This window comes from Lissotriton helveticus, chromosome 1_1 (genome assembly GCF_964261635.1).
Source record: "Lissotriton helveticus chromosome 1_1, aLisHel1.1, whole genome shotgun sequence".
Classification (NCBI taxonomy): Eukaryota; Metazoa; Chordata; class Amphibia; order Caudata; family Salamandridae; genus Lissotriton; species Lissotriton helveticus.
This window is the reverse complement of record NC_136057.1, coordinates 401,132,350-401,144,507: the sequence shown is the minus strand read 5'-3', so window position 1 is coordinate 401,144,507 and position 12,158 is coordinate 401,132,350. Positions and strand designations below refer to the sequence as shown.

The 12,158-nt window shown below is 42.2% G+C and overlaps 1 protein-coding gene across 1 annotated transcript in view; it reads right to left on the bottom strand.

The window, feature by feature from the left end:
* MRPS35 (mitochondrial ribosomal protein S35) overlaps positions 1-12,158 on the bottom strand; it is a 303,716-nt gene that overhangs the window by 93,282 nt on the left and 198,276 nt on the right. The window contains exon 7 of the mRNA XM_078673752.1: positions 1,097-1,166. Within this exon, the coding sequence (XP_078529878.1) occupies positions 1,097-1,166 (70 nt within the window). The remainder of the gene's footprint in view (positions 1-1,096; positions 1,167-12,158) is intronic.

Here is a 12,158-nt window from a genome sequence, read left to right as displayed (position 1 = left end):
CAGTGATGGCCCATCCAGGCACACCTAAGCTCTCTATTCTGTGTGGCTGTCTATGAGGAATACACAAAGTCCAACTGTCAGCTACAACCGGTCATGAGACAAAGGGACAGGCTATAGGCACTAAACGGCTAAGGCAGGAAAATGCAAACTTTCTAAAAGTGCCATTTTCAAAACAGTAATTTAAAATCCGACTTTACCATGAGAGAGGATTTCCCATAACAATTCAATAGAGACCAAACATGAGCTGGTCACCTTCTCCCATTTGAAAATTACAGCTTATTAAATTGAAAATTACAGCTTTTTAAATTTAATAAGTTAACTCCAACGTTATCCTATCCAAGAGGTAGGCCTTGCAGGAGTGAAACATTAATTTAAGAGTTTTTCATTACCAGGACAGGTAAAACTTATGACATGTCCTACTTCTTAAATTCATTGCACCCTGTCCTGCGGGATGTTTAGGACCTACCCTAAGGGTGACTTTTGTGTATTAAAAAGGAAGATTTGGGCATGGACAAAGGTTTATCTTGCCAAATCAAAATTATAGTTTAAAACTGCATACACAGGTTGCAATGGCAGGCCTGAGAAATGTTTAAAGGGCTATCTAAGTGGGTGACACAAGAAGTGCTCCAGGCCCACTTGTAGCATTTAATTTACAGGCCCTGGGTACATAAAGTACTACTTTACTAGGGACTTACAAGTAAATTAAATATGCAAATTGGGGATAAGCCAATGTTACCATGTTTTTGAGAGTTAGCACATGTACTTTAGCATTGGTAAAGTACAGAGTCGTAAGAACTGCAAAGACGAGATAAGCAAAATTGGAGTAGGAAAAACGTTGGGGGAATACCACCTAAGGCTGGCAGGTGTAACACACACAAGCAGGTGCACACACAAAGGTACAAACACACACACACACACACACAACAAAGTAAATTTAGTTGAGCGAAAACCAAAATTGGTCTTTAAGCACTATATAAAATTTGTTTTATTTAGCTTACCATGCAATTAGAAATAAATATTTACTAATATTCTGTCCTTGTTCGCAGCTGGAAAAGTAAGTTAGAAGCAGATGTCATACACAGCAGATTTCACTTACCCAAGATTCATGGTACAAAACTGTCAGCAAATACATTGCGTAGTCCAAGTTCTGCCTTCTCAATGGACATCTGTAACCAAGGAGGGCATTGTTAGCAAGAAGAATGCTAACCTCTACATTTCTCGCAGCACAAATAATGTAAAATTAACAAAAACAAAGCCACTCTAGCCGCACCTATTCCATTGTTAGTCACTCACTTATTTTTTATTTATTTATAAAGTTTTATATAGCCTATAACACGCGTTCTGTAGGTTGGTACCCTTGAATCTCCTCTGACTCAGTGAAAACTTTGACTTTTCAGTGAAAAGTCAATTAATGGTGTAATAAGTTGTCTCTATTAGAGACAGAAAATACAGCTCTAAATGGTTGAGTTAATTAGAGAAATGAATGTAGTGCCCATGTGTCCGGTGACCAAAAGCAGTGAGCAAGGGTTACATTCCATGACAAATGAAACTGGAGCAGGTTTCCATAGGTCTCAGCAAGAATGGGTGTCATGAACCACCAAAGTGAGGCCACCACACACACAAAATATTCTCCATTCTAACCTTCGGGTGGGGAAAGAAGATTCTACGATGAGGAGTTATTTTAGTGTGGCATGGCAATAACAGCCGGAGAGTAAAGACTTGTGAAGCATACAAAGACCCTACACAGCAACTACTACAGAAGTGCATGACAACTGAGAGATGATATTTGTTTAATGTTCAACACGAGACAGTTGCATTCTGAGGCTTCATGGAACACTGATAGCATGATGTGAAGTGAATTACCATAGTCACAATGGAAGTAAACCTCAGCAAGCCATAAATATCCAAATTTTAAGGTTAAGATTGCCAAATCACTAAATTCATTGAATATATCTAAACACGTATCTTCCTGTTGGCTAAGCAAATATGCCAATATTTGCCAATATTTAGCGCGGGGATACCTTCGGGTCACCAGGCGCTTTACAAGTCGTTAAATAAATAAATAAATATTGGTAATTTACTGAATGGTTGTCCTGATATTTACCAGGTAGAACATGACTCATGACAATGGCCTATGTTAGAACAATGATGATCATTGAAGAAGAGCAGGAGGGGGGTGGGAGAGAGAAGGAGCTAATGTTCCTTACCAATACTTGAGTACTTGGAGGCATAACTTCGTTTTTGTTTTCACATGTTGCAAACATGCCAATGTCAGAGATCCTACATTTGTGAAAGAATTTGTAGAGAACACTATGATCATTTGTGTCTCATTTGCTGACTTCTGATCTGTAGGTCATTGGAATCAGTGCCCATCCCTGTTAGATGCTTTCATAGCAAATGAACATGATTGTTAAGTAACTAATGCCAAATGTGTTCTGCCATCCTAAACAACAGAAAGAAGCAGGTCTCTCGTTTCTGTATGTGAGGTATCAATGTTATCTGTGTGTATTGAGACCACATTGTTTTATAACAGGTTTGAAAAACTTTCAGTTCTAGTGCCAGTACCATGAGCTCCAGCATCCTATATGCCGTTAGGCATCTACCACCTGACCTGTATTTAAGTCGGTCATGTGTGCAAAGCATCTTTGCTGTGATGCACCTGCTCTAAAGAACACATACATGTGTGGGTCTGCAAACGGTCTGCCCATTGAAAGGCTGCGATTGCTCCATATCTGAAGTTTGAGCTGTCCCTGGGCAATCGAAAAACGACACTGTAGTATTCTGTGTTTGTGCCCTTATGGCACTGGTAGTTGGAACCCTGTGTGTTGGGTGTTCCGAGGTTGCCAGTGGAATGTTCATGGCTTTTGGCAGTTGGATGCTGTACCTTGAGGCTGTCGCTGTGCTGCTCTTGAGCCTAATAAACTTACTCACAGCAAGCTGCGTCTGTGACCATTCATTCACACTACAGAAATATTGGCGACGATGCTCAAGAGCATGAAACGGACCTGCTGTCTTACCTCGTGAATCTGGGAGAATCCTGAGTGAAGGTCGGCGTGCCTCAGCGCCGACGAAGAAGAAGAGTCGCGTTGAGGGAGAAGAGCGATACCCACAGAATGAACCTGTCCTGAGCGGAATGCACGACTACGGACAACGGACAATTCCAGATAAGTGCTCCGACTTGTTTTCCTTGCGCGTCCATCTGGGGGCGGAGAGCGGAAGCGCAACGGTCGTGGTTGGCGCTGTGTGCAGCGTGTGGTTGGCAGCGCAAGGCACGCTGTTTACGACCCGTCGGCCATTTTGACGGCGACGCTTGTGGTTGGCAACGCGGGTCCACGCACGTAGCAGCCATTTTGTCCATTGAAATCTACGTGGTTGGCAAACCACGAACAAGCTTCAATACTGTGTGCTACAAGTTGTGGGGCAAGTCTAATGTAAAAACGCAAAACAAAATCGACAGAGTTTACTGTTGTGCATTACACGCTGTGGGTCAAAGAACTCTAAAATCTTAAAAATCGTTCTCCTCCATAACGCGCTACTTCTACATCTACAGTTAAAAAAAAAACAAAAAAAAAAAAAAAAAAAATTTTAATTCAAGGGAAATCAACATCCACAGAATCAAAAAGAGAAACTATTAAAGCAAAACAAGTTTACTAACTTACAAGTCTCCATTCTGAATGTTCTAAGGGAAAATTGTTCTTCAGTAGGCACAGCGACATCACAAGAGTTGTTTCTTTTTGTTTTTTCATTCCAATTACCTGTCTGGCAATGCAATCTGTTTCGCCTCCTCCACCTTTCCTGGAGACACCAGGTAATCCGCCGATAATCTGGAAGAAGTGGTTCGACGCCTTCGAAACATACCTTGGTGCAATAGGCGCGTCTAGATACCGCGCAGAAAGGAAGAAGTGTCTTCTCTTGCACTCTTTGGGTTTCGAAGGTAGGGAAATCTTTAAACACTTACCACCTCTCCCAAGAAACAATGAAGATGACATCGATGACTATATTGAGACAAGGATGAAATTGGAGTTGAGGTTTGACGTGAAACCTAGTCTCGTTGTGATCAGGCATAAGTTTTTCAAAAGGGACCAACTTCCAGGCGAAGATGTGGAAACCTATGTATCCATTCTGAGACAATTGAGTGCTGAGTGTGAATTCGAGGGATTCAGAGAACAATTGATTAGGGATCAATACATCTGCAAGTGCACAGACAAGTCGATACAACAGAAATTGCTCACGTTAGGGAATCCTACTCTGGAAGAAGTAATCCGCACAGCCAAAAGTATTGAACTATCGAAGAAAGAGGTTAAAGAACTTGAAAAGAAGAACGAAGAGACAATCTCCATCGTGAGGTCCAAGGAGAACAGAGAATCCAGAACTGGTCCTGGTCAGCAAACTGTTGAGAGGAACTTTCCTTCTTACCCACACCGCAACGATAGGAATCTATTTTCTAGACGTGACATTTGTTATAGATGTGGGAATCCCTCTCACAATAAAGACAATAAGTTCTGTCCGGCTAGGAGCGCTACTTGCCGCACCTGTGGAAAATTTGGTCATTTTGCCAAAATTTGCCAAAATCCTAGGCAGGCAAATATGAGTTTTGGCAATAGGTCTCAGAGTCAGGTTAACACTACTGGGGTAGGATGTGTTGCAGAATGCAATGATAACACCAGCAGGGGGGAAGATCACATTAGTACTATCCAAGATGATCTTAGAGATATGGTTGTTGTGGTTCGTGAGGGTGAGAATTGCGTTGATGTGTTTACCAAAGTCGACAAAGACATGGTCATAGCTGTGCGTGATGATGGGGTCATTGCTGGTGACCCTGCGGATTGTGTTGATCCATATGAAAATTTTGGTGTGGGTGATAAAATCATTTCTTTATTAGTAGACTCGGGAGCGAAGGTCACTATGATCACCCAAGAACTATTTAATGAAACTTGGCCAGGAAGAAAACTTGAACCTCCCGATAGAGCTCCCGTGTCCTTTGAGGGACGCAGAATAGCTTTGGATGGGTATTTTGAGGATATCATTCAGTTCAGGGGGAGGAAAATCTTTGGGAAAGTTTATGTGGCTTGCAAGGGTCTTAACATTTTGGGGTGGTTCCATGGTGGTTTGTTTCGGTTAATATTAAGACCGGGTGCAAGAGAACAGGTGGGAATGGAAGAGGATGTTTTAATTTCAGAGAGTTTGGCAGTTGTAGAAACTGATGACTATGTGGTGGGTTTGGCCATTAAGTTTCCTTCTGTTTTCAGTAAAGGCCTTGGAACAATTAGAGGCTTCGAACACGAAATCAGAGTTAAGGAAGGGGCCATTCCAGTCAAGCATAAGGTAAGGGGAGTCCCTTTTAGTGTCAGGGACAGTCTTGAAAAGGAGCTCATGGGTTTGTGCAAAAAGGGTATTATTGAACCCATCGAGTCATCGTTGTGGTTGTCTCCTCTTGTTGTTGCAAGGAAAAGGAATGGAGATTTACGCGTCTGTGTCGACTTACGCAGCCTCAACAGAAACATCTGGGTTGACTCGCACCCTTTGCCTAAGATTACAGATTTGTTGACTCTAACCAGGGGCGCTAGGTGGTTCACTAAGTTGGATCTAGCATCTGCTTACCACCAGGTGGTGTTGAGTGAGTCTTCTAGGCACTTAACTACTTTTGTTTCGCCTTTTGGCAGCTTCCAATACTGTAGAATGCCCTTTGGTCTTGCCTCTGCGGCAGCAGTTTTTCAGAGGTTAATGAGTCAGATGTTCAAGGACACTCCTGGAGTGATCGTTTTTCAAGACGATGTCTTGATTTTTGGGCAAAGCAAAGAGGAACATGATGTTTCTTTGAGTCAGGTATTAGGCATTATGCAAAGCAAGGGCGTTGTTCTTAAAAGGGAGAAATGTGTTTTCCTTAAAGAGAAAATGGAATTCCTTGGGCATGTAGTCTCTCACAAGGGGGTTGAACCACGTCCAGGGTTAGTGAAAGCCATTGTAGACGCCTCTCCTCCCCTGGATAAACCTGGTTTGAAATCCTTTATAGGCTTGAGTGAATTCTACTCTAGATTCATCAAGGGTTACGCGTCAAAGATTCAACCTTTAACCAACATGCTCAAGAAAAATGTACCTTTTGTGTGGGATGAGAATTGTGATGAAATTTTTCGTTGGATCAAGTCTCAGCTAGTGAGTGATAGTGTTCTCAGAGCTTTTGACCCCAATAAGGAATGTGTGGTGACCGTTGATGCTAGCGGGTTTGGTCTAGGGGCGGTGCTCACCCAGAAGAATGGTCAGGTTGATAACACCATAGCTTATGCATCAAGAGTTTTGCGTGGTGCAGAAATGAATTTCTCGGTCATCGAGAAAGAGTTATTGGCCTGCTGGTGGGCAGTCAGAAAATTCAACTCATTTCTCTGGGGCAGTCATTTCACTATACGCACAGATCACAGCCCTTTGGTCTCAATTTTGTCTGGTGAAAAAATTAAAGAGCACACCCCTAGAATTGCAAGGTTGTCAACCAAGCTTCTACAGTATGATTTTGACATTACTTATTTGCCTGGTGCAAAAAATGTCAGGGCTGACTATTTCTCACGCTTTCCCATCTCTGGCAATGACTCCGAGGTTGAGAGGGAAGATGATCAAGAAGATTGTTTTGTGGCGGCATTAGATTTAGAAGGCATGTGTGCTGTGAATGAAACTGAATGGAGAGGAGAATTGGCAAAGGATGTTATCCTTGCTCGTGTCATTGAATTTTTGAAGTCTGGTTGGCCGAGGGAAAAGTATGTCTCTGGACCTTTTCAGACGTATGTTAAAGTTGCTGAAGAACTCACCGTAGAGGATGGTATTCTTTTGCGATGTGGTAGGCTGATTCCCCCGGAGAGTTTGAGGGCACGTCTTATGGATGGTGCACATGAGGGTCACTTAGGGAAAACTTTCACCAAACGCAGGTTGCGAGATGTTTTTTGGTAGCCACAAATGGATACGTGTGTTGATTCAATGATTGATGGTTGTGTCATATGCAACAATTCTGACAAAAGTCTAAAAGTGAGGACGCCTCCCCTGGAACCGGTTCAACTCCCAGAAAGAGCTTGGGAAAAGATTGGAGTTGACCTGGTCGGGCCCTTTAACCTCTTACCTTCCACCTCACGATATGCTATCGTGGCCATTGATTACTATTCAAAGTGGCCGGAGGTTCGGTTCATCAATGAGCCCTCCTCCGCTAATGTCATTCTGTTCCTGAAGGATATCTTTCTTAGAGAGGGTTTTCCTTCATGTATCATGACCGACAATGGGGTACAGTTTGTTAGTTCTGAGTTCGAGTCTTTCCTTACCCAAAGTGGAGTATCTCACAAGAAGAGTTCCTTGTACCATCCCCAGTCCAATGGCCTTGTCGAGAGAATGAACCGTGTGTTGAACAACTGTGTGCAATGGGCCATTGCCAGTAAGTGTGTGTTGGAGAACGCTATTCGCTCCATGCTATGGTTTTACCGTACGACCGCACATTCTTCCACCGGTTTCTCCCCTTTTGAGCTTCTAAGAGGGAGGAAACCGTCGACTAAGATTTGTCCAGGTTGGATGTCAAAGTGGGTCAAGATGGGTGTCATAGATGGCATTGATGGTCTTGTGAGAGAAAATGTTAACAAAGCCCAGGCTAGGCAGAAAAGCCATTTTGATGAGAGGAAAAGGGTGGTGTCTCATGGCTTCTGTGTTGGTGATGTTGTTCGCATTAAGAATCCTGCTCATGTCACCAAAGGCAGGAGTAAATTCTCTGAACCGTTTGTTGTCAACAAGGTTTGTGGCAATGCCGTGCAAGTCAACAACAATCATTGGTGGAATGTCTGTAAGGTTGTCAAAGTTAAAGTTGCCTCCTCTGAATCCACCAATTCAGGCAGCAAACCTTGTAATGAAGACTTGTCGCCCACACTTCGCAGGAGTGTGAGAGTACCCAGGATTCCTGTCAGGTTCAGATAGTTCTGTTTTCTTTCCCTGTCCTGCGATGTGAGGTGCTTACCCTGTTTTGTGTCTGTCAGGGTTGTTTTCTTTTCTTTTCCTTTACTTTCCTTTTCTTTCCTCCTTACTTTCCTTTTCGTTCCTTCTTGGTTTTCCTTTAGTTTTCTGTTTCTTACTGTCCATCTTTCCACTCTTTTCTTTTCTTCCTTTTGTTTGCAGAAATGAGGATAATGTAGTATTCTGTGTTTGTGCCCTTATGGCACTGGTAGTTGGAACCCTGTGTGTTGGGTGTTCCGAGGTTGCCAGTGGAATGTTCATGGCTTTTGGCAGTTGGATGCTGTACCTTGAGGCTGTCGCTGTGCTGCTCTTGAGCCTAATAAACTTACTCACAGCAAGCTGCGTCTGTGACCATTCATTCACACTACAGACACCCTTACAGGCCACTGTTACTCGAGTTCATTGGCTAGCTAAGCACTCTTGCGGAAAGATGTATTGTAATCATGCATTTAGAAACAAAGCTATGATTGCTACCATCACATCCAACAGTTTCATTACCTTCCTCTACGTCACAAGATGGGGCATCTTGCAAAGCAAAACCAATTCCAGAGATGAGGAGGGTTGATCCTGGAAAGTTCAGAATTTAGAATAGCTGTTGATGTGTTTTTTTCTCAGTATTTGTGAATCTCAGACCGTGAAGGAAAGCAAACCTCTGCCGTGTGTCTGTTTGATGTTTCTGAACTGCCTTTCTGTTCAACGACCAATCGTCAAGGTAAGGGTAGGGTCGGGTAGGCATGAAGACATAGCAGCACCTATTTGTATTCAAGCTTTATCTGCTTCATCCAATTAATAGTGGATTCCCACCCTCTGATGCACTCTCTTTGTGGAGCTCAGGAACCTATTATAGAAGCTGCACCAGTTGCTCACTCTGGAGACAATCATATGTGCTTTAATGTGAACTGGAAATTCCCCAGTTCATGGCTCCTCCTGACGCAACCCTGCAGCCATTGTGTCCAACTGCTTACTCTCCATGTTTGGAAGAACTCAATTCCTTTTCTTTTTAGAGTATAGTGTAGGTGCCGGGTCATATTTACCTGTGGAAGATAAGGGTCCTGGCTATGAGGATTTCAATGTTATTAAAACGAATGGTTTTGTAATCTCCGTTTTGGACAATGTAAGCTTCTGTAGGAGTTACGAGATGTAGAGAGTTCAGAATCCAGGCCTTCTAGTTCTTTAAAGAGAGATTGGTTCTAGTCTGCGTTGTCCACATCAATTACCATGGACGTGATTGTACCTAATCTCTTCCTGTCCAAAGCAGTGTCTTCTTATAACTCCTCTGCAAAACCTGCTCATGGCGACTTTGTCTGGTACCCTTGGACCATTGCAGCATAATGATCCAAGATTCTTTCCCTCCAGAGTTGAATTGTCTTTTTGCTGTTAAAGACATTAGAAACTGTTTTCAACATGGGGCCAGAGAAAGCAAATATGTTATGCCTTGTGGTGGACATGTCAAGCGTCGTAGATAATATGAAGTTAATGTCTGATGCCCTAACCTCACCTCTCTCAAGTCATTCTCATGAAGTGGTAGCTCGGTCTGGAAAGTTCATGTGACACAGAAAAAAGTCTGTGGTAACCACAGTTGGAAGAGTGGGCTCTACAACTACTTCTTCATGTGTTCTGGTCTCCTGTGTCCAGTCTTTGTTCTTGGGGCACGGCATTTCAATGGAGCTCTGGTAAAGAGATGGTTGAACACCTAAATCTGAGGTATAGCCTGTGAATCAGTGCATTGTGGGTTTTTAGAAAACTTGACCACATCATTTCACACATGCCTGAAACTAAAGTTGAACTATCATGAAACTAAAAGGTAGATTGCAGGGCAGCGAAGAGCATGTGGATTTAAACCACACTTGCTGCTAACACTAGGATGGAGTGAGCAGACTGAATGTCTAATATTTGCTGGTGGATGTGAAAAAGCATAGTCTCTGAATACAGATCACATCTGACTGGAGTTCCTTCAGGAGGGATGACTGGGGTCCAAGTTGAATATCGAAAAGGAGGAGGAGCGGAGAGAAATCTAAAGGAAGCCAGATGGTATGAGATTACAGACAAAGTTTCCTAAAATCTGTGGTAGGCAGGGGCTTTCGGGGAAATTTGTGAAATAGCTAATGATAAATCTGAGATTCAAATCAGAAACTAAACAAAAGGACAGCTAGCCATAATCACACAATCCCAAAAAGCTAAAGTGAAGAGAAAGAACAGAGAAAATGCCTCCCTAGTGTAAGTAGTGCATCTTTAGTTCTGTAAAGTGGGTCAAAAATGTTGGTAATCAGACAAGACCAGCGATGAAACAATAACTGTGATCCACAAAGTTAGGGGATTACTTTGGATGAATTTTTATTGCTTGAAGGAAACCAAAAACTCTACATTCTTCAATACCATTGTCATGTCAATAATTCTAGCGAGAACGCCATCAGATAACCCCCTGCATTTTCAATTAGACAACGTTGGGTGGGTTGGACGGTAAGTTTGAACTATGTGAAACTGATGATAAACATATTACAGGTATGTCACTTCAACTGTATATTTAAAAGATTCTTTCAGATGTATTGATGACAAGCGATTGGTTGAACTACTTTTTAGGAGAAACTGTAGGAGCAACAGGATTGTGTTCCGACTAAGCACTTTGTGGCAACACCGATTTCACCTATGTGGCAGATCAGTGCAGTGGTACGCTTCGAGTAGTTTCAACTAAATTCTGGAAAAAACACTATTTCCAAACGTTTCTTTTCCTCCTAGTGTCATCAGTACCAGCAACTGCCACACCGCATCTTGATTACATTAGTGGGCTTTATTTTCCAGATTCCCTGCTTCTATGCGGTTGTTGGGTAGCAAATACTATCCCTGGCAAAGGTGAAGCTCCACCAGCACTCCTTTGCAGATCTGAAAAATGGAGCAATTTAAGGCTCTGCTTCAAGTTGAACGTGCTCACTGTGCCCATAACGCCTTGCAAGATTAAGTACATGTAATGAAGCTGATACACTAAGTTCACTCACGAACCGCGCTTTGGTAACTCTACCATTTCACACAGCCCAATGCAGAGGGCAGCCATTTTCAGTTCTGGCATCTAGACTCCAGGTCCATCACTGACCAGAGGTGGTCTTACTGATGGCTGAAATATTTTCTTTGCTTCCTATGAGAATTGATCTGTGGTGCAGAATACATCCTGTTGTAGACACAATGACAAGAATGAGTAATATGATGCATAGAGGAAAAATATATGGCTAGCCATGACTCAAGTACTACCAGGATGTCACTATACAATCTTTTTTAGCTTCCGAATATTGTGGTGCACAAATGCCCTTCTGATTTTACCCAGATGAACAACAGGGGCTCTTAACCACTTTAGAAAAGCATGTTCTTCAAAGCAAAAGACTTCCACAAATATAGTGGGGCATCTGAAAATATTGTAAGTTTTAAGACATAATGCAATACATGAATTTGTCGTACATTGTAAATTTGATGCAAGTTTTATGCTTGAATATTGAAAAAGCTCATGGAAATTTTACATATGACATAACTGTTCAAAGGTAGGGGTAATGTTTTAGTTTTAAGAATAAATCCAAATAAAGTGAAAAACAGCTTGTATAAATGGTATACATTCAAATGAGATATTTCTCCAAAACCGGTCCAGGGATCAAGTTGGTAGATAGAGCTCAGCCGTTTCGAGATGGCAATTAACATATTAAAAAAAAAAAACACCCATATCAATTCTATATTGCTGAGAATAGATAATTTGGAAAACTATGCAAAATACTCAGTCTAATTAGAATGTCATATTTGAATTAGAGGATCTGCTCCAGAAAAGGAGGCATATGAGGATCAGGCCTGGGTGTAGTTCACATAGTTTTGCTACGCAGAACTCCACGAAGTGGCAAAAAAACTTCGCAAAGTTCTGCGAGAGGCGGAGTGCAGTGCGAAGTTCACTGCCCAGGCCTAATGAGGAGATCACTTACTACTGCTCCATAGAAAACATTCATTCTCAATAAAATGTCCATATTTATCCCATCAAGTATCAACCAATTTACATCAGCTAAAGCGATTTGTAGGTAAAGTGGGACACGAGAAGCATCCACATTCGATGTATTTGTTATGCGATGTTCACATCACCTTATCTGGTCTAAAATACTAAGAGATTTTGAGCCAATATTCCACAGAATCACTGAGGTTCAACAATTTCCTGTTAC